The sequence below is a fragment of the Quercus lobata genome, chromosome 11, assembly GCF_001633185.2.
Source record: "Quercus lobata isolate SW786 chromosome 11, ValleyOak3.0 Primary Assembly, whole genome shotgun sequence".
Classification (NCBI taxonomy): domain Eukaryota; kingdom Viridiplantae; phylum Streptophyta; class Magnoliopsida; order Fagales; family Fagaceae; genus Quercus; species Quercus lobata.
Window position 1 is genome coordinate 50,709,268 of NC_044914.1, and position 24,887 is coordinate 50,734,154.

Below are 24,887 nucleotides of genomic sequence, written 5' to 3' on the forward strand. Positions count from 1 at the left end.
CCAAAGATAAAGATACACAGAAAAAACAATCTTCGAAGAATCAAACATACAGAGTTTTGAGGGTTTAGGTTTTGCTTTCAACGTTGGTAATTTTTTTCCCAGGTTGGTTTCCTTTCTCAGACTTTGTTCAAATTTTTGTGTACTATTTAATAAAGAACTTAGCTTGTTAAATTCCACTCTAGTGGGTCCCATTTCAGAGATCTGGGTTTCTCCATCTGGAGGGTCTAGATATGGTGGACCCATGTCCTCAATTTTATGTGTTTTTTAGATTATTGTTTGCTCTAATTGAGTGAATCCCAATTCAAAATAGGAACTTTCCCATTATGGGTTTTTGCCCATTTGTTAATATGTGGTGAATTGCATTGTTAAGCATTGTGTTTTTGACAAGAAATGTGTACAGGGAAATAGTTTATATGGCAGTTCAATATAGGAACTTTCCCATTTGTTTAAAATGTGTGAGTGAATTGTTAAGTGTGTTTTTGACAAGAAATGTGTACGGGGAAATAGTTTATTTGGCAGTTCAATATAGGAACTTTCCCATTAAGGGGTTTGCTCTATTTGTTTAAAATATGTGTGAATTGCATTGTTAAGCATTGTGTTTTTGACAAGAAATGTGTGCAGGGGAATAGTTAATTTGGCAGTTCAATATAGGAGCTTTCCCATTATGGGTTTTGCCTATTGTTTAAAATATGTGTGAATTGCATTGTTAAGCAATGTGTTTTTGACAAGAAATGTGTACAGGGAAATAGTTCATTTGACAGATCAAACTAGGAGCTTTCACATGAAGGATTCTGCCTGTTTGTTTAAAATGTTTGTGAATTGCATTGTTAAGCATTGTGTTTTTGACAAAAAATGTGTACCGGGAAATAGTTTGTTTGGCAGTTCAAAATAGGAGCTTTCCCATGAAGGGGTTTGCTCTATTTGTTTAAAATATTTGTGAATTGCATTGGTAAGCATTGTATTTCTGACAAGAAATGTGTACAGGGAAATAGTTCATTTGGCAGTTCATTCATTTGTGAGTTTTGTGGAGAGAAGCTTTTTCAATGGCCAAGAGAACTGGAACCAGACCTGGGAAACTGTCTGTGTACCTCTACATTCCCAATATCATTGGTGGGTATTTGATTTTTTTAACTACTATACTGTTGTTATGTTCCTGAATTTGATACTTGAAATTTTGTGCTAATGTTTCTTTGGTTGCATCTAATTCCACCCCAGTAGTGATTGATATTTGTGTAATGAGCACTTTATGAAAGGTCTAAATTTTGATTGATTTCTGCTACCATTAACCAAATGGACTGTAAGCTGTAGCTCTCTATACTATGTTAGAGAGAAATTCTCCAACCCTGTATGACCAAATTCCATTACTAAGTTACTGGTTATTTATTTTTAGACTTAAATACACTATTGGTCCCTAAGGTTTAGCTCATGAGCGTCCTCTATGTTTAAATAGGTCACTTTAGTCCCTTAGATGACATGGCCAAACTAAAAATTGACACTTCATGACTCAATAGGGACTAAACGTGATCACTTTAAGTTTGTTAGGGACTAAAATTGATCATTTTAAGTTTTTTAGGGTTTAAAAGCGACCACTTTAATTTTATCAGGGACTAAAAGCAATCTCTTTAAACTTCAAGGGCTCAAATTGCTCATGAGCTAAAGTTTGGGGGACCAACAGTGTATTTTGGCCTTCTTTTTATGATATCTGTGTATTGGTTGAATGAATTTATGCTTAATTGAGTGCAGGATATCTAAGGGTCATTATGAACATCATTGCCTTTGCTCGGTGCTACAACAACAAATGGCTTTTTTCTGTTCTATACTTTCTCAGGTGAGAACCAATGTTGTGGGAAGTTTCTTTTGGTTTTGAGTATCATTGTCTTTAAGTTATGTGAAAGTGGGAAATATTACTTGAGTTTGGTTTCAGCTTTGTATTGGATGGTGTCGATGGTTGGTGTGCTCGCAAATTCAATCAAGGTAAAGAATCGTGTATGGTTTCCAACTATGTTTTACTGAAGTATCTAATGCTGAACATTTTATCCAATGGAGCTGATATGTTTGCCCATAGTTGTGTGAATTAAATTAGTCATATGTAATTTTTTCCTGTACAGATTCTCATGCCCTCTTTTAGTCTTGGGTTCACATGTCACATGTTTTACTTTTCCAGCCTCAAGCTTTTGGCCTTCACCTTTTGATATAGTGGCTTCAACTTGAACCTTATTGCATATTTCTTGTTTCTTAAGGTGAATAGAGCATAAACTAAAAATGAAGAAGAAACCCATATATAAAAATCACCTACTGCTTACTACCGGCCTTATTTTGAAATTGCAGTGTATTACTAATAAAAAAAATTTCCATATATTATTAGATAATACCATTTCTTATGTTAGTGAACTTTTATTGAGTATAGTAATGTAATGATGTTTGTTACCTTTAAATGATATAAGAAGCTGAAACAAATATATGAGCTTTAGCATTTCATTCACATTCTTTTTTCTCGTTGGTTCAGTTTCAACATTTGGATCTGTTTTGGACATGGTAACAGACAGGTGATCTTTTAAGTTCTCTCTCTCTCTCTCTCTCTCTCTCTTGTGCGTCACACAATCATGTGTCAGTTTGGATTTTTCTTTAGGTCTTATCCTTCTTTTTATACTCTTTTCTGTCATATATATCCACTGGGAAGTTGAATTACCTGATTGTGCCTATCTTGTTGTAATTAATATGTTTTGTACCACAGGATTAGCACAGGTTCCCTGTTAGTAATTCTTTCCCAAGTATACAGGTAAGCATTCTCTCAATTTTTTTCATTAAAGATTGCTTACATTTATATGCATGCATATCTGAGTTTTTTTTTTTTTTTGGGGGGGGGGGGGTGGTTCTATGTAGGCCTGGCTTCATCTTCTTGTCACTGCTTGCCTTAGATATTGGTAGCCACTGGCTGCAAATGTACAGGTAAATAACCATCCCTATTTATTATCTTTTAAGTTCATATCTACTTGATGGATTTGGTTTGTTATTTGACAACACTGCTGGATCAGTACTTTCTTGTCAGGCAAGGTTAGTCATAAAGATGTAAAAGACAGTTCTAATTGGCTTTTCAAGGCATACTATGGAAACAGGATGTTTATGGCATATTGTTGTGTGGCAGTTGAGGTAAATTTAACATTGTTCAGTTTATTTACATGAGAAGTAATCACTCTTCGCCTGATCTGACTGTTTCAAGTCTGTAGGTTCTGTACATAGTGTTGTTCCTTCTTGCAGAAAACCAAACTGAAAGTTTGATGGATGTAAGCCCTTTTTTTTTTTATTGCTGTCCAAGGTTTTAGTTAATTCTCCAGGTTCTAGATTTCTTAATTGAATAATTTTCTTTTATAGGTCTTGACGAGGACTGCAAAGCAGAGTTTACTTATTTCTTCTATACTTGCTCTTAGTGTACTTGGATGCACAATCAAGCAAACTGTTAATGTTATCCAGGTAACAACCAATACCTTTATACTTCTGTCAGAACTACAGATAATAGTTAATAATACCTTAATAACTTCTATAAGAATTCCTGTCCACCCAACTTATTTTGGACAATCAAGAACCTTTGTAGAAACGAAGTAGCATTGTTACCTATCAGAAAATACAAAGTATCATCATGCATTCCCTGAAGTTGGTAAATGCTGGATGCATAGCCTCATTTATTTGACATAAAAACAATGGTCTAGCTGGTCACTATTCAAACCCTATTCTTGGCATTAAGTTTTTCTTTTTCCTTGAGTGGAGTTTAGTTTTGCCTTCCTATTCTTGTTTTTCTCTCCCCTATCTTATTGATCGTTGTAATCTAGGTTCTTGATTTGTGCCACTGTAGTACACGTCTAGTGTACTTGGTTTTTTTAATAAAATTTCTTAAGTTACTTATCAAAAAAAAAAAATTTATTTTATTTGTAATAGACCATTGTGTATGGGATCTTGGTGATTTAGTGTATAAGAACATTGTTAGTTTTTTACATTAACTATTATTATTATTATTTTTTTTTTTTCCAATCCATTTCATTATTGTAAATTCTTGCAAATGCTATACATTTATTTGGCATTGGCACATGAATGCATAATATGCAGTAAAATTTCTATTCATTCCATCAAGTTATGGATTATGGATATCTCAAATTGTTCTTATATTGAGGTTGTTTAAATGGGTTCAGAATTTGTATTGATGCTGCTTATGGCTATCTTAAAGAACTCCTGCTAGGCACAGTACTTTTTTGCATTGAATCAACTGAAAGTTCTCTAGTGAATAATATATGTGAATTGTTATTATATGACTGGCTTGTGTTGTGTTCAAGTATTACACTTAATAACTATTTCTGGAAATCATTTCATTGTTGCAGATGAAGACCGCAGCAGATTTGTGTGTGCTTTATGACATCGACAAAAAGCAGAAGCCCTGATAGCTTTAATTGTTGACAGACATCTTTGTATTCTGCTGCCAGTGTCAAATACGTGTTCAAATTTGCATCATAAGTAACAAATATGCCGACTATCTATCAATTGATAATCACCTGATGCTAGTTTATAACTCTTAAGAGACAGCTTTCTGTTTCCCTTCTTTCCCCCCAGGTGCTATGGGAGCCCTTGGGCTTGAAGATGGTTTTGTTCATTTCATTTTTGGATTTTGTTTTTGTTTGTTTGTTTTTATTTTTTTATTTTTTTATAGTTTCCCCCATAGTCTATACTGGGTGAGTGTATGCCATGAATTCACATAGCTTGCATGCTATTGCCTAATTGGCAACTTGATTAGTGATGAATACTGAATTACTGATGATGATACTACTAGAATGCTGTTCAAACACTATATATTACTTTAACACTCATTAATTGCTTCTTTCCCGTGTATGACTAATTAGAGACAATGGTGAGTTCATGTTGTGACGGGTTTATTCTTCAAACTGTAAACGAACACAGAAAGTATGTGTATTTGTATATCTTTTGTCAATGATTCTATTGTTGATGTATGATAAGGTGACGTTTGGTATTGGCTTAAAAAACCAGATTTTTTTATGTTAAAATGCAAAACTGACACTTTAACTTTCTCTAGATTTCATTTCAGTCTTCTATCTTTGCTTTCATTCATTTTAGTCTTCCAAGTTTCAGATTTATTCAATTAAGGCCTTTTTGTTAACTTTTGTTAAAATTTTTAGAAAAAAAAATTGAAAAATATTTTTCAATCATTAATTGAATTTTTTTAATTAAAAAAATTTGAAGAAAAATTTATAAAATTGAAAAATTAATTACAACATAAAACAAAAGTTGATGGAAAAACTTTAATTGAATAAACTTGAAAGTTAAAAAACTAAAATGAACAAAAGCAAAATTAGAGGATTGAAATGAAATCTGAAGAAACTTAAAAATGTTAGTTTTGCATTTTTACCTTTTTTTTTTTTAATATTATTTAGCTTATTTTTGTTACTATTTATGGGTTCCATTGTACTCTTTGATACTATTCATGAATTTTACTGTATTATTTCAGTTACTTTTTAACTTTTTTTACGGTACTTTCAATAAAAAAAATTCAGTTTTAGCTAAATGTGATGTTAATAATGGTGCACTAATCACAATTTGTTAGTTTAACAAGCAAAAAAAGTAGTTAAATTTGTTGTCTATAGCATTGTTGGTCAAGTTGTAAAAAAATAGTTAAATTTGTTGTCTATAGCATTGTTGATCTTGTATCGAGTAGAAGCAAGGACTTTTGTTTCCAAATATCATAGAATACAAAGGTCTCTCAAACACGGCATAATATTGCAAGTAGAAGAACAGTAATGATCATATTTAAAGAACTTTGATGATGATTTAACGAATACTTGCTCTTTTTTAACATTTTTCGTTAGTCCACAGTTAATCCCTCTTTGAAAATGGTAAAAGCAATTTCTACCCTGAGCGCCCACACACACATACACGAAGGGCAAGGAAACAAGTGCTTGCTAGTTCAACAACAAATACAAGCTCGTTTTTGTGCTTGTTTAGATGTCCTTTTTTCCCCTTATTTTACATTGGACTCTCTCCCTTGTTAAATATGTAATGCGAAAATATGTCATGCAACTAAAAGAACATGAGGATAATTATTTTAATTGTCATATAGGGAATAATCAAAATTTTATTCCAAACTAGTTTGAGGTGAACCTTTTCCAATAAATAATGCTAGAGAGTAGAGATAACATTTTTCACAATTATTGACGTTGACATGACTTATTAACTTATTGTGATTGAAATATTGAAAAATTATTAAGTATTCTTAGAATACAGTATCATGGTACTTCACACTAATATATTCAAGCTACTTAATTAATAAATTTGACAAAAATTCAAAAAGTAATTCGGAAAATTTAGTTCTTTTATCATGTGGCTTGCACTTATTGATGTGGAATAATAGAATGCCTAATAATTACTCAACATTTCTTTTATATGAGTCTACAACTCACCACACTATTATTATCATGTACCAATTATAACATGTCATATTAGCAATTTAAAAAAAATTATGAAATATGCCAAATTTGACTTATCCCTTTTAACCCCATAGTAAAAAAAAAGTAATAATAATAATAAAATTGTTTTATGAAGATGCCAACAGGACAAGAATAAAAAAGGATATCTTGCAATCAGTGGAGACCACACACTAAGCTCCAGATGCTGTGAAAGATTGATTGCATACAGGTTACACGAGTAATACCTCAGAAACAATAGTGTGCGTCACAAACACAAGAGAACAAACGATTGTGATGATTAGATGACCTTAGCCTTTTAGTTATCCTGTTTTAACAAACACTTTCTTGTTTAGCTATGAAACGGTCCATTACATTAGATAGCTGGCCAGATGTGCAGTCTCTATAGGTTCATTAGGTTGTACAAGTTTCCTATATGGATAAGGGTCTGTCAGTTTTCCAATTTTCACAAAGAGATAAAAAAACCCAGATAGCCTATACTCTCTCACTCCCTTTTGTAGTTCTTGGTGGAGCCACAAGGTTTTATGTGGCATACACGTGTTTTAATAAGTCATACAAAACATACAGTGATTTTAAATGAAGCAATCAAAAAAGAGAGCATTACCTTTGATGAGACAACACAAGCATTAGACATTTTCAAAACCATGTTGTTAAAACAATCTGAAATCTACCATAAAAGAATTACGTAAAAGTTCTCAAACTCACTAGTTTCCCTTGTATGTTAAAAGTTTCAACCTTCATACAAAGAAAAAACCTTCAAAAGCAAAAGAAGATAATATTAAGAGGCTGATTCTGAGAGGCAAAGAAGCTGTGCAGACGTACTTTTCCTGAAACAAATTGAATGATCCTTTCTGAGCTCTTTTTCTAACATTAAGGAGGCAAAATGTTGAATCTCCAAAGTTGGTAGGTTTATTAGTATAGGCTATACCCGAAAAACTGGCTAATGATAATGGCAAATCCAAGAACAATTGCGACAAGGGAAGCAGCCCATGTGAGTTTTTCAGTTATTCTTGGTATCCTATCCTTTAATGCTTGACTACATGAGCCAATAAAGACTGTATAGCTTCCCATTGCAACCACAGTACCAACCAAGAACATAACTAGAAATAGAGCTCCAGCTAAGCGGGAAGGCAAAGCAAGAGCTGGCAAGACCATCATCAATGCATCTGGTTGGAGCCCATGGATGATCCCTGTGGCAAAAGTTGCAAAACCGACTTTCTTCTTCCCAACTGCTGGGTTGTCGAGAGCTTCATAAACATTAACATCACACTCACCATTTTCTAAGGCAACACATGGAGTAGGGACTTCTGAAGCCTCCCTAATGCCCATAGCACCAATAACAAGTAAGGTAATGCCCACAACTCTTGTGCCCCAAATTCGGAGAACTTCAATGTGGAGCTGATCCTTTAGCAGTAGAAATAGTAAGCCAAAAATAACCTGACCAGCATCATGGCCACACCCCCAAAGGGCTCCAACAGCAGCACTTTCCATTCGGGTACGACCAATAGAGAGTGGAGCTAAAGCAGCAAGGTGGTCAGGTCCTGATAGTGTGTGTAAGCAACCAGCAAAGAAGCCGGTCCAAGCACTACTTAGTAATTCAGTCTGGATCAGTCTTTGCCCAACTGCAGCAGCTGCAGGACCCCCTGCCTTAGCTGCGCTTTGGAAGGTTGCAAAAGCTGCTGGCGCAAAAACTGGCTGGAGTAAGATCATAATGAGAGCAGAGAGTGCCATACACGTACCAGCAGTGATTGCCTGAACAGTTTCCCAAAAATATAAAATTTGTAAGATTTTCAAGCAAATAGGACGATTGACCATTTGAAGTTTAAAAACATAATTGAAGTGTTAGGACTTTGCACATCCCATTAAAAACATGACTATTTTAGGTAAATACACGTTATTGCTTGTCAGTTGATCATATGATACAATGCCATTAACAATCAGACATTACTCTATGTGCATTGAGTATACAAGAGTGTGCACAATTGCACGTGTGTGGAATCATGAGCTTCTGATCACACCCAGAGTTTCATCACAGTGACCTTAAAAGTCAAGTATGATAGCCTAGTGGATATGACATCATTTGTAGTGCTCCATGTTTGTGATTTGAACCCCACCTCCCCTTCCTCCACTATATCTACCCATCTTTAAAAAAAAAAAGGTTATACTTGAGCAGCATTGCAAGTTTTCTACTGCATAAAGTTCCACCGTTTCAGATGTGTTCAATTTTAAATGATTAATCCTAAACATTCTTTCTACAAGAATTGAACAGTCCAAACACAAGAAGAGATGTGCCAACTAGCACCCAGTGCAAAACCACAAAAATCATAATGCATGAATTGTCATGCAATTAATAAACTAATGATTACAATGGAACACTGATCACACAGATGACACATTCAATATGGGTGAACTATACCCAAATCAAATATTAAATGAGAAAGATAGAATTGATTCAAGTCGAGGCAACAAGGTAGAAAACAACCTAAAATAACATTAGTATAAGTATTAAAAAGGGACATGTCGAATGATGAAAAAGAATACATGTGGCTAATGGTCACCCTATGGCCAGTGCCTAGCTCAACTCAATTATTTCATGCTCTCCGAGGTGGATACCAAAAGCCATTGGTTAACTCTAATAGCTAGGTTTTGAGAGGATTACAGATGAGCTTATAGTCTTGTTACTGTATCCTACAGGAGGAAATGAGAGGCCTTTCGGTGCCAGAGCCATAGCAAGACCAACGCTCTTCCAAAGTGGAATATTCTTATTTGAGGGATGCGAACGCTCTATGTTAGAGATTAAGTCTTTGTTTTTACACACTCTCCTTGACTAGAGTGTGGTCTTTTGTCATTTTTCTTGTTCTTCCCTTCCTGTTTTACTTGATCATTGTAATCTTGGTTATTGATTTATGCACCCATAGTACATTCCCAATGTACTCGGGTTGGCTGTTTTTTGTTTTTTAATAAAATTTTCGTTACTTATCAAAAATAAAAAAAGTGGAAGATTCTTATTTCCTCTTTGGTGAAAGAGAAGGTCCTCAAAGCCTCTCCATTCCAATGATCATGATGAAGTATCCAATAACTACTCTCAGAGCCCACAATCATTTGTCTTTGAGAAAGAATCGAATCTGGAGCCTTCGAAAGCCGATATTCAGGTATAAAATTTGGTTTATTTTGTGTTGCTTCCAATATAAACATATTAGGGACTCTTAGACTTAGGACAGGTTGCCAAGGAGTGAGCAAATGCACTGATTATTATTGAGGATCCATAAATGACCTAAAATTTTGGGTCATTTATGATCAAACAGATAACACATTCAATCTGGTAAGCTATACCCAAATCAAATATTTGATGACTACTTTTGCAACAGAACAGTATCTCAGCACAAGTAAGGATACACAAACCTATTCCAAACTAAAACATCAAGGATCCAATGTATGCTTCCCATTAACAATTTCACTAAACAAATCTATTGGCATCAACTAATTCAGTAGTTCTGGATACTGGGTAAGCGTTAGTGGACAGCATGCAGACAGGTTACAGCCGTAGGCCTCCATTCCACATCATAATGATGAGGCATTGTAAGGAGATCAAAAACTTATTGTATAATTGGATATCGTACTAGAGATTTCTAATATACATTATTTGTGACAAAATACACAGATGAAACAGTATAAAGTCTGACTAATGAATAATCTTCTAAAGGAGATAATTCGAATGGCTGAACTTAATGTTTCAAAGCACTAAAATATTGGTGTACGTATTAACTCTACACTTGGCACCAAGTTCATAAACCTTGGTTTTTCTTCCTGAGATCAAATTAACACCAATTTTCCTAAAAGTTATTTATCAAGCACCAACATCACAGAGCAAAAAACAAAAATACATTAAAAAAGGATTTTCAATACTAGAGTCTAGATGTATGTTTCTAATTTAATGCTATCAGGAATCTTTCGTGATAGTTAAAAGAATGAACCTGGCTCATAAAAATAATAGCAAGTGGTGTTAGCATATTTAGGCTGAGCTGCCCAGCCATGTTTCCTAATCCTCCATGACTTGCAACAAAGTTTGCAATTTAGGTGAGACGTCCAAAAACCCACCTTGAGCAGGAAAATTATATAATACTCTGGGAAGCAATGCTCCCTCTTCTCACATGAATTATGCGTCTCAGTCTCACCATGATTTCATTAGTGAGAGAAGGGAGCATTGCTCCTAGAGTACTGAATAATTACTCCCTTAAGTGGGTTCCGGGGAAAAAAATGTTCTCATTTTGATAGCCAAACAGATCCCCATAATCCAGTTCCCAATCTCAAAAATCCTCAAGTCCTAAAAGTATTAGCCCTCTGATATCTTCAACAAATTTATGAGGCATTGTCATATTTTCTTATCCAAACAGGACTACTACATACACCAAACTTCAGCTCCTATCACTGAATTATATATTTCCCATAAAAAAATCATAATTAAGGTAACACAGAATGGTCATTAAGGAAAATTGAGAAATTCAATCTAAATGTTGGCATTATAAAGCATTTGGGCTCTCATAAATTGCTCATAAGCCATAAGGAAACAAAGGAAAATGTGAAAAAAGACCTCAAAGTTTCTTCTTTTTCCCTCAGTTTTCTCCAAAATCCAATCAAACACAATAGTTCCTTAAGAACTACCGTGAAATCCACACAGCAAAAACAAAGAAGTAAATGCAGCATATGATCATTTGCAATCAAAAAAGACAAACCCCACAAAGGAAAATCCAAAAAAGTTTCAATTTTTACACAAAATCATTGCACAAAGACCACACCTTTCGTTTCTCAGATGCCCCAACTGCGATCTGTTTAAGCAAATTGGGTTTTGGCACCGGCCCATTTGGCGACCCGACCGGAGAAGAAGGCAGAGCATGTAAATTATCCAATGGAGACGATGAACAAGCAGAAAAGGGAGATGGGTTTTCGTTTTTGCAAGAGAACGAGCCAACTCGCCTCGACTCGGCCCGAGTTAGTGGTGAAAAGGCGAGTCTTGCCGAGTCAACTCGAGCGAGTCGAGGGACAAATGGGCAGGGTTTTAAGATCAGCTTGAAAGGGGTTGGAGATGAAGAGTATAGAAGCCTTTCCATGGCTTCTCTGGTCTCTCTCTCTGCCTGTGAAGAGGTTTAGAGCTAAAGACTTTGCAAACAGAAAGAGAGAGAGAGAGATGTGAAAAGAGGGTGGTGGGGTTGAGGATATAGTGGCTAAGAAAGTTTAACTGAATTTTGAAAAACAAAAAAAAAGAGATTATAATAGTTTTAAAGTATTAAACTAAACCTAGCTTAATAAGTAAAGAAAAAACTGTCTTACACCCAAAAAAATAAAAAAATAAAAAATTTCTATATTCAAAAAATTACTAATTATATATTTAATTTGGGGTGGAGGAATGGAAAAAAATAAAAAATTGTCAACTTATCATTCAAAATTGAGATCACTTATCTATATGTGCATTTGCTTCCATCTTCAGAAGTCAGTTTATTTTACTATTCAGTACATTTTTGCTATTATTCATGAGTCTCACTGCACTTTTTGATACTATTCATGGATCTCACTGTACTATTTTAATCAAATTTTATCTTAATTTATCATACTTTCAGCAAAAAATTTTCAATTTTAACAAAATAAATGAATCTCAAACATATGACAATGAAACCTATGACAGCTTAGTTTGTAAACATTAATCTAAGTTTATTGTATTATATGTCTTAGTTGCTAAGAACAAAAATTAATTTAGATAAATGAATAATAGAATATATATATATATATATATATTTATATAATAAAATGATGATAAATTATAACTCCTCCCCTAAAAACAAATTAGTAAAGCTAGTTAAGGGTTGAGCTTTTTTTAGGAATGGCCTAGTTATTATTTATTCCTATTCAAGCAAACAATTTCTTCTTCTTATTCTCCTTCTTATGTCTATAATATGAAAACAATTAAGTATTATAATGTATTTTTACATATTTTCAAAAAAAAAAAAAAAAAAACTAATCCAATGAAGTCACATTTCCCCCATGACCTAACAGCTAACCAAAATCTGCATATGGAGCCCAAAACAAAACAAAAAACCCTAATATTTGGTAGAATTGCTGAAAAGCATCTTGCACATGTGAAGTCACTTCCTGTTGATTCCTTCCCTCTACACATTCATTTTCTTTGTATGTTTCATTCCTTGTTTGATGTAGCAACTGAAGCATATACATGTTCGGCATTTTTTTAAATAAAATTTGTGGAATCATTACATTCATAGGCGGAGCTAATGGGGTGCCAAGGGGGCCATGGCCTCCCCTAACTTTTGAAATTTTTCATTAATTTTCTTTTATATTTGGTAATAAATTTAAAAATTACACAAAAATGTATTTACTGACTCTTGAGAAAATTTTCTAACTCCACCACTAAATACACTGAAATTTTGGTAATGAGTGGACAGACAAATGATGCTGATTTATCATTTATTTTATATATATATATATATATATATATTTTTTTTTTTAAAAAAAATAGATTTTAATTTTTTATATATATCCCTCATACCTATTTCATGGGAATGATCAATGACTTAACTATGTCGTTGGCCATCATCATTACTAGTCCAAAGAAACTAGCGGTCTCATTGTGGCCACCACAATCCTTAAAACAAATAGTTTTCTCTCACGTCTACTTCTCCTACTCAACTTGTCACCAACTTAGGCCACTTAAATAATTTATTTTTTTGGTGAATATGCTGCTTAATATTTAATGAAGGCCAATGATCTCTACATTAAAAGATGTCATTCTCTCATATTTCAAGTAAGGATAGTAAATTCCCATTATTAAAAAAAAAAAAAAAAAAAAAAGGTTAAGGATAGCAAGTTGTTGGATTATGACTTTTTATAGCTTTTAAATAACTATAAGTTAGTAAAAGTTTAACTTTTTATTTTTTAAATAAACAATCTAATTTCAAACTAATATATATTTTTTAATAGTTGATTCTAAATTTTTTGAATTATGATTCTGATGTTATTGCTATTTGTAAAGAATCATTAGAATCACAATCCATAGGTTGGGGCCTTCTCGTGAGTTTAAGCATGTCTTTGGAATTTGGTTTAGTCTTTTTTATTGAAATTTGTTAAAAATATAATTGTATGTAGAAAGAAAATTTAAAAAATAGCATATAAGTTTTTTTTTTTTTTTTTTTTTTTTTTTTGAGAAAGAAAAATTGCATATAAGTAAACAAGCTAATAAGCAAAATGATGAAGGGAAAAAAAAAAAAAAAAATCCAAATGCAGTTTTAGGTAAGATTTTGGCTTTAACTTAGCTTGTGCTTCTTGTGGATTTGGTCTGAGCCATTAACTAAACCAAGGTTATGAGGTGGTTGAAAGATTAGCCACAGGTTTCATCCACTTTGGAAGAAGTAGGTGAGTCGGTGGACTTTGAATTGGCAACAATATTGATAATTGGACTTTTCCTACTTTAATTTTCTCAGCACAATTTAAAGTGCTTGATGAGTTGCTTAATTGAAGTCCACATCTCATACATGAAAGCCAAAACACACACTTGCTTACGCTTGCCTCCGCATTGACACATGTGGCCTCTTGATTGATCGTGCATGGCACACTCAGTCACGCACACAAACAAAGACAAAGATAGGCCAATAATATTGGACTCCCTGATGTTAATTGTTTGTGTGAGAGGACTGAGTGATGAGTCCTTTGGGAGGCTATATATTTTGGGCTAGAAATGGAACATTCCACAATATAGTTGGGGCCAAAGTAATGGCAGATGGTTTCCGCATTAGGTAACCCAATGTGGGGTTTGTCTTTTGGCCCATATCAAGTGGGTTTATTTTAGAGGAAGATGAGAAGAATAGAATGTAGTTCGTTGGTCAAAACCAACACTTGGGTACAGATTTTGTCATTGGGTGTGACTTAAGGATAGGCCTTAGCCCATTGGTACAGTACTAACCAGTTGATCTGCTATATTTTCTTGGCTGCATTATGGGCTAGGAATCTAGCACTTCTGTGAGGCCAATGCTGGCTCTTTCAACAAATCATCTAGAAAAATGTTTGAGGCCCTAGGTAGAAAAAGGATTTCATACACTTACAGACAAATCCATGCTGTGTACTTCCTAGCAATAATCTAACTAAGAAACCGATTGGTTTTGGTATAAGGATTCAAAAACATGCTCTTTATTTAACGGCAAAAGACTGAGTTTTGTTAACTTTAACTCACAATCTATTTATATATATCTAAAAGTTAAAGGGTAGCATTTATTATTATTCCGCTCCAGTTAAGCCACATTATCGACTATGTCACTTTTTTTTTTCTTTTCTTTTTTTCCCTTTATTTTTTAAACAATATTAATATATAAATAAATAGTGCAACTTTACACATTCTCTAAATCATTAAATCCAATTAAATATAAACAACTTTACACATTCTTTAACTTATTAAATCCAACTTACCATTAATTTAGCATTCTTCCAATTCTAAACTCTTTATTTTCCCCCTTCAAAACCATTTCACTCTTTTGCCCTTCAATTGCCACTCCTGTGATTAACTATGTTATTTTTAACACTATAAATTTCCAGTTGCTCTCTCTACCTCTGCAAAAGTTGCTAAAGTGGCATTGGATTTGGAAAGTCCCTTTTAGGTGTGTTCTTTCCTTTCTTATTTTTTTCTTTTCCCCCAATTTTGGTTTTTCTATTGGATTTCTAAAGTTTGTAACTGGATGATATGCCTTTTTGTGGGTTGCTGACAATATGATCACTTTGGGACTATGGGTGGCTAGGATTGGTTTGTCGGTTATGAGAAGGGTTTTCAAGAATTAGAAATCTTTACAACAACTTCTTACTTCATATTCATGTTGTACAATTTTTATTTTATATTTGTGTTTTACCTGTTCATTTTTTTTTTATCTTTGACATTTTAGTTTTCTTACATTTGACATTTGTTTAACTCTAAGTATAAAATAAGAAAACCAAAGTTTACTGTATTTACCTCTGATAGTTTTGAAACATTTTTTAACTCAATGGCTCTTTTTTGTTGTGGGAAATTTCTCAATTTTTGCTTGGCTTCGATAAATATTGTGTTTAGCACACTTTGTAGTCCAATAGACAATAAAAAATCTACCTCAAAATTTTGGTCACGAGGGAATAGAAAATCTCAAAACATGATTGGGGGTTTAATTGTTATCTGATTTTGATAATGCTAAATGTGGAATTTGGTTTTTGCAGGGTTTAGGATTATTGACCTAGATACATGAGAGTTTGACAATGAGGGAATAGAAAATCTCAAGACATGATTGGGTGTTTAATTTTTAACTGATTTTGATAATGCTAAATGTGGAATTTGGTTCTTGCAGGGTTTAGGATTATTGACCTAGATACATGAGAGTTTGACAATGAAGGTTTCTTAAGTAGCTAGAGACAGTTCTAAGGAACTTTAGGAGAAGAAAGAAAGTTTTTTTTTTTTTTTTTTTTTTTTCAAAACTTCCATTATTATACATAGTATAGATATGTATAGACATTGTTTTTGGTTTTTGATTCTTCACTAATTTCCTGATTTAGTTATTAAAAAAAAATCAAAATAATAGAACGGAAATAGATAATACTTTTAAAAATAGTTCACTTTTTAAGGAGAACAAATTATTTTCAATAATTTTTAGAGAATAAATTATACATTATACCATATTACAAAATAATTATATATTCCAATACATCGCGTGGGTCTGCAAATAATATTTCATAATTCTAGTCTTATCTGCTTTTCTTAGACAACAATAGCTTGCAAAAAAATTACCTTAATCTTGAATGTTTTATCAAACATGATACTAAAGATTTAGATTTATTTTACAAACGAATAGTTTAACAGAAGTCTTATATAATAAACAAATTTCCTCAAATGATGTAGTAAGTTTCAATAATATAAATTATTTCTAAATACATGTACTGCTTACAAAATTTTGTGTCAACCCATTGCTATTTGCTACTTAATTTTTATTTCACCTATTTCTCCCGGTTTTTTTTTTTTTTTTTCCTCCCCTTGGACATATGGATTATTTTTGTCTATATGAGGAAAAGGACAGAGGCCTTTATGTGGCATTCAGTCAATAAACATTCATCTTCATTATCTTATATATCCAAATCCAATGAGAGGTCCAAATAATCTAAGCATGAAGCGCCGCTTCAAGCTCACCTCCACACCTCAAAAACGAACTTTATCCCAAAAGGAACACATCCACTAATCAAACATGTACCATACAAACTTGCACCCCTTATGATCAGCGAGTCAATGTTATAAAAAGTCAACATCTAGTTAAACAAACTAATCTTATTGGTGGACTGTTTTTCTCCAGTGTACTGCACTGTACCCTATAAATGTAATTTTATTAGAAGCAGAGTAGCTCTTGAAAAGCTCTGTTTCATTACTATACTATACTTGCTTGAACTCTGAGCACCAATTAGCTATCATGGCCAAGCCACTTTCAATTGAGGTGTGGAACCCAAATGGAAAATACAGAGTTATCAGCACCAAACCCATGCCTGGAACTCGCTGGATCAATCTCTTAATTGAACAAGATTGTCGGGTCGAAGTAATTTTCTTGTTCTCAGTCTTTTTTACTTTTCAAGTTTGAATCTTTTTGAAGACTTTAATGTGAAGTTGATGGAAATTTGTTCATGTTCATCTAGATATGCACACAAAAGAAAACAATATTGTCAGTGGAAGATATCATTGCTTTGATTGGTGATAAGTGTGATGGAGTGATTGGACAGGTAATGTTAATTTCACGAATGAAAACTGGTCAGAAATGATATTCTTTTGTTTTGTGAATCTGGGGTTCTTTATTTTGTGTTTTTGTTTTTGGGGTTGTTGAATTGTGCTTGGTTATGTGTTCTAGTTGACAGAAGACTGGGGGGAGGCACTGTTTTCAGCATTGAGAAGAGCAGGAGGCACAGCTTTCAGTAACATGGCAGTTGGTTATAACAATGTTGATGTCAATGCTGCTAACAAGTATGGTGTTGCTGTTGGAAACACCCCTGTAAGTTTTTCTTGCTTGTTTTGTGTTAGTATGATGTTTTCTTTGTTATAAGAACAGTCTACATGTGTACTTTGTGCATGTGTTTACATACAGATATATGATATTACTGAATGCAACATGCTTGATCATATGGCTATGAGCAGTGTATTATGATGATAACAGATATTGAGTGCCATGCTAGTGTTATGATTTATGGTTAAATGATCACACTTGTTTGTCAGGTTAAGTTTTTGGGCGTAAGTTTTATTTTATTAAGAGTGTGTTTGGATAGAACTTATTTTTCTGAAACTGAAAACTGAAAACTGAAAACACTGTAGTAAAATAATTTTTAAATGTGTGAATAATATCGTGGGACCCATTTTTAATGAAAAATTTACTGAAAAGTGTAATTTGTGGGTCCATGAACAGTGCACAAATGTACTGTTCACGGACAAAAAGTCAACAAGTGCGGCTAAAAAAAAAAAAAAACAGCTGAAACGCATGAAACGTGGACGCAGAAGCTAAATACAAACACACACTCATGTGGTACTAAATTTGAACCTTGCCTTCACTTTACAGCCCAATTAAAAACTCCTCATGGTTAAATGATTAGGGAGGTCGATATTGGTTTAGTTTGTTGGAAAAAAAGAGGTTGATATTGAAATCAATTTATTGCTCATATGGTTAGGGAGTACTTACAGAGACAACAGCAGAGCTGGCAGCTTCACTTTCTTTGTCAGCTGCTAGAAGAATAGTTGAAGCTGATGAGTTCATGAGAGCAGGCTTATATGACGGATGGCTTCCTCATCTGTATGATTGCTATTATATACAGATTTCACTACATTTCTTGTATTTTCATAGTGATAAGCTTCTGATGATCAAGAAAAATGCACGATTTGGCCTCGTTTCTCTGATAGGTTTGTGGGAAACTTGCTTAAAGGACAGACTGTTGGGGTGATTGGAGCTGGTCGTATTGGATCTGCTTATGCTAGAATGATGGTAATTCCTAATTATTTGAATTATAAATTGAGTGTTTCAAAACTTTATGTAAATTCACTTGATTGAGTTGAATTTGTTGGATGCCTAATGGATAAGTTATTAAGTTTATTACTCCAGCAAGAACTATATGTGGATTTGATATCTGGCTAAACTACCCAGTGCTGGCTCCATTAGAAATGATTGGTTTGAGTTTTGGGGTTGTAAAGTTCACCATGGAGAATGTTATTATATTATTCTCAGCTGTTAACATCAAGATACCAAGTTATTGAAGATAACTGTCTTATTGCTATCCATTCTATAACACAACAAGTGTTATTATTTATGCTTCAGTGTAGGTTGTGATGCTTTATCAATTGGAAATCATACTACTTAAAAAGTTTGTTAATATTTCAAAAAAAAAAAAAAAAAAAAACTTCTTATTTTACCAAAGTTTTCAATTTGATGTTCTTATGTTTTTTTTTCCCTTGCTGATCTGTGCAACTTGTGAGTTGATTCTCACTGCCTGTAACCAAAATTTGTATAAGAATGTAGTAAGCTATTTTGATGGGAGTATATTGGTTCTACTGTAACAGGTTGAAGGATTCAAGATGAACCTGATTTACTATGATCTTTACCAGTCCACACGCTTAGAAAAGTTTGTTTCAGGCATGTCTCAGTCAACCATTGATGTTTAGAAGCTTTGTTCTCCCTTAGGCTTATGATTATATCTTCCTGAATTGTAGCTTATGCTGAGTTCCTAAAATCCACTGGTGAAAAACCTGTGACTTGGAAAAGGGCAGCCAGCATGGATGAGGTGCTTCAAGAGGCAGATGTGGTAAGATTTCACACTGAGAATTTAATATGCCTTTCATTATCTTAAGTTTGATTTAAGGCTTCAGTAAAATCAGATGTTATTGGCACTCCCTGTAGATAAGTCTTCACCCAGTTTTAGACAAAACCACTTTTCATCTGATCAACAAAGAAACACTTTCAAGGATGAAGAAGGTAAGATCTAAAAATAAACATTTCATTTTTCTTTACAAGTTGTGTGATTTATCAGATGTATCTACTCCCTTGCTAAACGATATGAACTCTATATTTTAGGAAGCAATACTTGTGAACTGCAGTAGGGGGCCTGTCATTGATGAAGTAGCTCTTGTGGAACATTTGAAAGAGAATCCTATGTTTCGAGTTGGTCTTGATGTGTTTGAGGTAAGCCATACCTTCCGTGTCTTGAAATTAGTTCCACTGCCAGAAGAAAATTATATTCAAGTTAACATAGAATTCATCTAATTGACATCGTTTTTTAAGGATGAGCCCTACATGAAACCTGGGCTTGCTGACATGAAGAATGCTATTGTGGTACCTCACATTGCTTCTGCTTCTAAGGTAATTAGATTTACAGACAAGATGGTGGAAACATATCGATTCGTCCCCCTGTTTCAGCCTGCTTCTTTTAAGGTTACTTAGTGACATTATTAACAATCGTCCCTCATCATTTATGCAGTGGACTCGTGAGGGAATGGCAACACTGGCAGCTCTGAATGTACTGGTATGCACATGTAAAGTCAAAATGAAAAAAAAAAAATGATATCACTAATTAAGTTCCATTTCAACCAGGCTTTGTTCTTCTGGTGTGGCTTGTGATTGACAGTGACTTGATTATATTATAGGGAAAGATTAAGGGATATCCAGTTTGGTCTGATCCAAATAGAGTAGAACCATTCCTAAACGAGAATGTTCGACCACCAGCTGCATCTCCAAGCATTGTCAATGCTAAAGTCTTAGGTAATAGCATCTTTCTGACACTGCTAAAATCATAGTCTGTAGCTCTCTCAAGTCTTACCTTCAAGTCTTGTTTTATTACAGGTTTGCCTGTTTCGAAGCTATAAATATGGATGCTGATCATACAAGGGCCTTCTAGTGCAAATTGTCTAATTCTTTGGATGTTTGAGCATGGGCTCTTGTGAGATTGCTTCTCTGAGGAGTACTGATAACTTGTATATTTGCATATGAGGTGCTGGTGATAATGTGTATCTACTTTACTATCTTATATTACTGGCTGTAATATCATGCCAATGCAATGGCTTACCCATAAAGCCTTTACATCTATTTGCACTTAGGATTTGGAATTATTAGGTTAATTTTAAGCCCTTTTTCACTGGATGGCGGCTTTATTTTGAAGTATTCACTTTTTCTTTTTCTTTTTTTTTTGGGGTGCAATTTCAGGTTTAGTCATATATACCATTCATTGTTTCTTTGCCATTGTTTTTTCACAATTGCAGACTAGCAGTAGATTAGCTTTATTGTGTTGACTATTTATTTTTGTTCCCATATAACCAAAAAAATTAAGAGACCATACTCCAATTCAAGGCCTAAAGACAGTAAAGGTTGTGATCACCAATGTCATTTGTCTTGCATTGGACAAATCTTCCCTTTTCTTATCCTGGGTAATCTATATCTTCCTTGTTCCATCAAGGAGATGCTATTGCTTTTTTCTTTTCCTATAAAGTCTAAACCAAATTTCCTACTCTTAGACGATGATAAATTACCATTTGTCTCAAAAAACCTAATGGTTAACCATTAAAACACATATCTAATAAGTCTTCTCAAAAAAAAAAAAAAAAAACACATATCTAAGTTCATGCTCATATTTTAATAAAAAACCTAACCGTTAAGAAATGTTTTGTTTTCATAAATGTACATCATAGGATTTGAAAAAAGAAAATTTGTGAAATTAAAATCCGTTAATATTTACGGAATGCAACAACACCAATAACAACTAAGCCTAAGTCTTAATCTAGACCACAAATCCTTGATAGATTAGTTAGGGAGACCACATACACTCTCTTCTCATTCTTTAAGCATTATTTATTTATTTATTTACTTGGCTTCTTTAAGCTAATATGCATGTCCAACATGCCAACCATTAGGCTGCAGGTCTTATCTTGGTAAGCTATGAAAAATTATTATATATAAATACAATTGTGCAAGACTTAGGTATAGTACTTAGTATTGTTTCTTAGACTCTCCTCTTAAGATTTTACCACGTGACTTTTTTCTAATGGGATAAAAGTGTATTTTTTAATTAAGTAACTATTAGTCTACTACATGACAGGATCATAAGAATGGAACTTAAAAAACAGTGCTTAAGATACTGTACATAAGTTTTGTCTAATACAATTTATGAATTATATTTAAAAAATTAAATAACACATCATAATTCGACCTCGGCTAAACCTTGATCTTATCTCAAAAGTCTTGAATCTTTCTATTTTTCCAATTCTTTGAATAGTCTCAATTTTAAAACCAATGTGAAAGACTTTTTTTTTTTTTTTTTTTTTTTTTTTGTCTAATACAATTTATGAATTATATTTAAAAAATTAAAGGGTAAAATGAAAAACTAACCCTCTATGTTTCTTCTGATTTCATTTTAGTCCTTTAACTTTGCATTTGTTTATTTCAGTCTTCTAACTTTCAAGTTTATTCAATTAAGGCTTTTCCATCAAATTTTGTTATATACTGTAGTTTATTTTTCAATTATATAAAATTTTTTAAATTAAAAAAATTCAATTAATGATTGAAAAATATTTTCTAGATTTTTTTTTTCAAAAATTTTTAACAAAAGTTAAGGGAAATGCCTTAATTGAATAAATCTGAAACTTAGAGAATTGAAATAAAAATTAGAGAACATCATAGTTCGACCTCAACTAAACCTTGATCCGATCTCAAAAGTCTTGAATCTTTCTATTTTTCCAATTCTTTGAATAGTTTCAATTTTAAAACCAATGTGAAAGACTCTTTTTCTTTCTTTTTTTTAGAGAATCTAGATTCAAGACTTGCGTGGACTTAATTTCGTTGTAACACCCAAAAAAAAAGCATGTAAATTTTTATCATTTTTTATTTTTAAATTATATAACTCCTAGATACTTCTATATCGCATTTACTTCTTAAATAAAATAAAAATCAATGAAAATTAACTTCTTCACGAGTCCTATACGACAAAGGATAGGTTTGTTAAGTACCCTACACGAAAACGACGCCGTCTCAGTCTCCTTATTCTCTTATAAATACCTCACCACCTTCAAATCTTTCTTCCACAACTTCCAATCTCTCTCTCTGTGTTTTGAACTGTGAAAACAACAATGTCTTCGTCTGAGAAGGTGGTGGAGAAGATGATAACGCTGGTGAGCTCAGACGGTGAGACGTTCGAGGTGGAAGAGAAGGTGGCGATGGAGTCACAGACGTTAAAGGACGCATGATCGAAGCCGACTGTGCAGACAGTGCAATCCCATTGCCCAACATCGCAAGCCAAACCCTAGAAACACGTCGAGGCTGCTTCTGAGTCTGAGGTCGATACCTCTTACTCTCACGACAAGACCGACAGTTCTCTCACTACTGCCTGGGACGACGAGTTCGTTAAGGACATTAAGGTCGACCAGAACATCCTCTTTGATCTCATTCTGGTACGTTTTCTTTGTTTTCAAGATAACCCTTTTGGATGTTGAGAAAAACAAGTGAATTCTAGTTAACTCAACTGCTAAAGTTTCTGACTCTTATATAAAAGATTGAAGATTCAATTCTTACTTATACCAAAAATTGATTTGGTATCTTGATCTAATAATAAAGAATTATTATTAGAAGCACGTCATATGTTGAAACTCTTTCAATATATATATTGGTATTTTAATAAAGTTTCGTTGTTTTTGTTTTTGTTTTAATTGATGATGAATAAAATAAAACATTGATTGAGATGTTGAAGTTTTGTAATGTGTTTATCTCATTGCTTTAGTTATTTCTTGGATATTGAAGGAGTTTTTAGTTTCATCATGGTCAAATAACAGTCTTTTTATCTTGATGATTCATCAATTGTTTAAGAAACTTGGAGCTAATTAACTTATTACAGTCATTGTTAGTTGCTATGAAATCATGCATACATGGAATATTATAACTTAGAAATTCTTGTATTCTATACATTGTGGTTTAGTTTACTCCTTTAGTATCTTTTTGGTGTTTGTTGTGTGCATTACCTTAATATGTAGGACATGTTGTATTGACAGTATTCATTTACTTTCACTCTTTATCTTACTGCTATCATTATCTTCTCTAATTTTCTATTCATTGTCTTACTTGGTGGATGTTACTCCTACTTTCAGGCGGCCAACTTTCTAAACATTAAGGGACTCTTGGATTTAACTTGCAAGACTGTGGCAGACATGATGGAGGGAAAGAGTGTACCAGAGATTCGCAAGATGTTTCACATCATAAATGATTATACTCCAGAAGAAGAAGAGCAAGTTCGGAAGGAGAACCAATGGGCATTTGAGTGATGATACTATTTTTTTTTTTTTTTTTTTAATTTTTTTGAGAATCTGTGTGATGATACTTGATACAATGATAGTTCAGCTTTTGATAGAAATCTCGTGTTGTTATGCTTTTAAAAAACCTTAAACACATAGCTTCATTAATTAATTTGTTTGTCAAAATGTGTTAAGATCTCTTATCATTATTTTATATATTGGCTTCGGTGTTTGCTATTTGCATGGTGTTTTTGCTTGCCTATGAGTACATAGCTTTAAATGGTACTTGGCAGACAGTGTATATCTGACAATTAAGTTATGGTGCTAATTAACATATGGTAAGAGCTCATAATCTTAATGTCGACATATTATTTGGCTAGGCAATTTTTTTTATAAAAGAATTTGGCTAGGCAATAAAGATTTCATATTTGTCATCTCTATATATTAAAAGGATTTAGAAAGTTAGTTATGGTTTTAAAAAATGTTAAAAATGCCCCTAATTTAATTAAATAATCCTTATTTTAAATATAAAAAAAAATGGGGTTAAAATTGTAATTCAAAAAAATTAAAAAAAAAAAAAAACTACTGGATAAACTTTTTTTTTTTTCTAAAAACTAGCACACTTTCTACTTAAATATATCTTATGCATGTTTGATACATTTTTTCCTAAAAAGTAGCAAACATTAAACCAATCATTCACTCAGGGCCGGCTGAATGGTAGAGCAAGAGATGCGGTCGCCTAAGGCCCCAAGTAAAAAAACAAGCCCCTAAATTTTAACCAATAGGGTTATTTATAATCAATAAATAAAATAATAGTTTTTTATCAGATGAAAAACAAATAAAAATAGAGAAAAATGCAACGTCCATAATATTTTTCACAATACTTTTATAACTAATGCTAAGTATCAGATTATTTCAGCCTGTTATTGATGACAAAAAAATAACTATAGTGATATTTTCAAATAGAAAACAAAAACCAACTGAAAACCTATGATTTGTTATAAAAAATATTGTGAATGTTGCACTTTAAAAAAAAAAAATAATAATAATAAGAGTTTAGTTAGCAAATTTTTACTAGTTCTCATACATTCTATCAACACAAAGCG

At 33.0% G+C, this 24,887-nt stretch overlaps 3 protein-coding genes and 1 pseudogene across 3 annotated transcripts; 3 read left to right on the forward strand and 1 right to left on the reverse strand.

Annotated features, from left to right (window-relative positions):
- LOC115969264 (CDP-diacylglycerol--inositol 3-phosphatidyltransferase 1-like) lies at positions 1 to 4,863 on the forward strand. Its single transcript, XM_031088875.1, has 11 exons — positions 1 to 102; positions 985 to 1,110; positions 1,744 to 1,828; positions 1,925 to 1,974; positions 2,507 to 2,546; positions 2,735 to 2,779; positions 2,884 to 2,949; positions 3,036 to 3,150; positions 3,228 to 3,284; positions 3,373 to 3,471; positions 4,371 to 4,863. Exons 2-11 carry the CDS (start codon positions 1,044 to 1,046, stop codon positions 4,428 to 4,430), a joined length of 684 nt encoding a protein of 227 aa, XP_030944735.1. The 5' UTR covers positions 1 to 102; positions 985 to 1,043; the 3' UTR covers positions 4,431 to 4,863.
- A 2,229-nt stretch (positions 4,864 to 7,092) lies between these two features.
- Positions 7,093 to 11,714, reverse strand: LOC115968813. Its single transcript, XM_031088321.1, has 2 exons — positions 11,279 to 11,714; positions 7,093 to 8,234 (listed from the first exon to the last, which is right to left on the reverse strand). The coding sequence occupies exons 1-2, from the start codon at positions 11,588 to 11,590 to the stop codon at positions 7,395 to 7,397; spliced, it is 1,152 nt and encodes a 383-aa protein (XP_030944181.1). The 5' UTR covers positions 11,591 to 11,714; the 3' UTR covers positions 7,093 to 7,394.
- A 5,171-nt stretch (positions 11,715 to 16,885) lies between these two features.
- Positions 16,886 to 20,665, forward strand: LOC115968603 (glycerate dehydrogenase). Its single transcript, XM_031088032.1, has 13 exons — positions 16,886 to 17,077; positions 17,175 to 17,258; positions 17,384 to 17,524; positions 18,192 to 18,313; positions 18,421 to 18,502; positions 19,075 to 19,147; positions 19,225 to 19,316; positions 19,412 to 19,486; positions 19,586 to 19,693; positions 19,793 to 19,870; positions 19,989 to 20,033; positions 20,155 to 20,269; positions 20,351 to 20,665. Exons 1-13 carry the CDS (start codon positions 16,955 to 16,957, stop codon positions 20,371 to 20,373), a joined length of 1,161 nt encoding a protein of 386 aa, XP_030943892.1. The 5' UTR covers positions 16,886 to 16,954; the 3' UTR covers positions 20,374 to 20,665.
- Positions 20,666 to 22,626: 1,961 nt separating this feature from the next.
- LOC115968604 lies at positions 22,627 to 23,811 on the forward strand (annotated as a pseudogene).
- Positions 23,812 to 24,887: the final 1,076 nt, after the last annotated feature.

Excerpts from the sequence above, each read along its gene's own strand:
- LOC115969264 (XM_031088875.1), top strand. The coding sequence starts at position 1,044 with ATGGCCAAGAGAACTGGAACCAGACCTGGGAAACTGTCTGTGTACCTC. Across the intron at positions 1,829-1,924 it reads TCTGTTCTATACTTTCTCAG|CTTTGTATTGGATGGTGTCG; the intron begins GTGAGAACCAAT and ends GTTTGGTTTCAG. Across the intron at positions 1,975-2,506 it reads TGCTCGCAAATTCAATCAAG|TTTCAACATTTGGATCTGTT; the intron begins GTAAAGAATCGT and ends TCGTTGGTTCAG.
- LOC115968813 (XM_031088321.1), bottom strand. The coding sequence starts at position 11,590 with ATGGAAAGGCTTCTATACTCTTCATCTCCAACCCCTTTCAAGCTGATC. Across the intron at positions 8,235-11,278 it reads GGGCATCTGAGAAACGAAAG|GCAATCACTGCTGGTACGTG; the intron begins GTGTGGTCTTTG and ends GAAACTGTTCAG.
- LOC115968603 (XM_031088032.1), top strand. The coding sequence starts at position 16,955 with ATGGCCAAGCCACTTTCAATTGAGGTGTGGAACCCAAATGGAAAATAC. Across the intron at positions 17,259-17,383 it reads GTGATGGAGTGATTGGACAG|TTGACAGAAGACTGGGGGGA; the intron begins GTAATGTTAATT and ends TATGTGTTCTAG. Across the intron at positions 20,034-20,154 it reads TGGCAGCTCTGAATGTACTG|GGAAAGATTAAGGGATATCC; the intron begins GTATGCACATGT and ends ATTATATTATAG.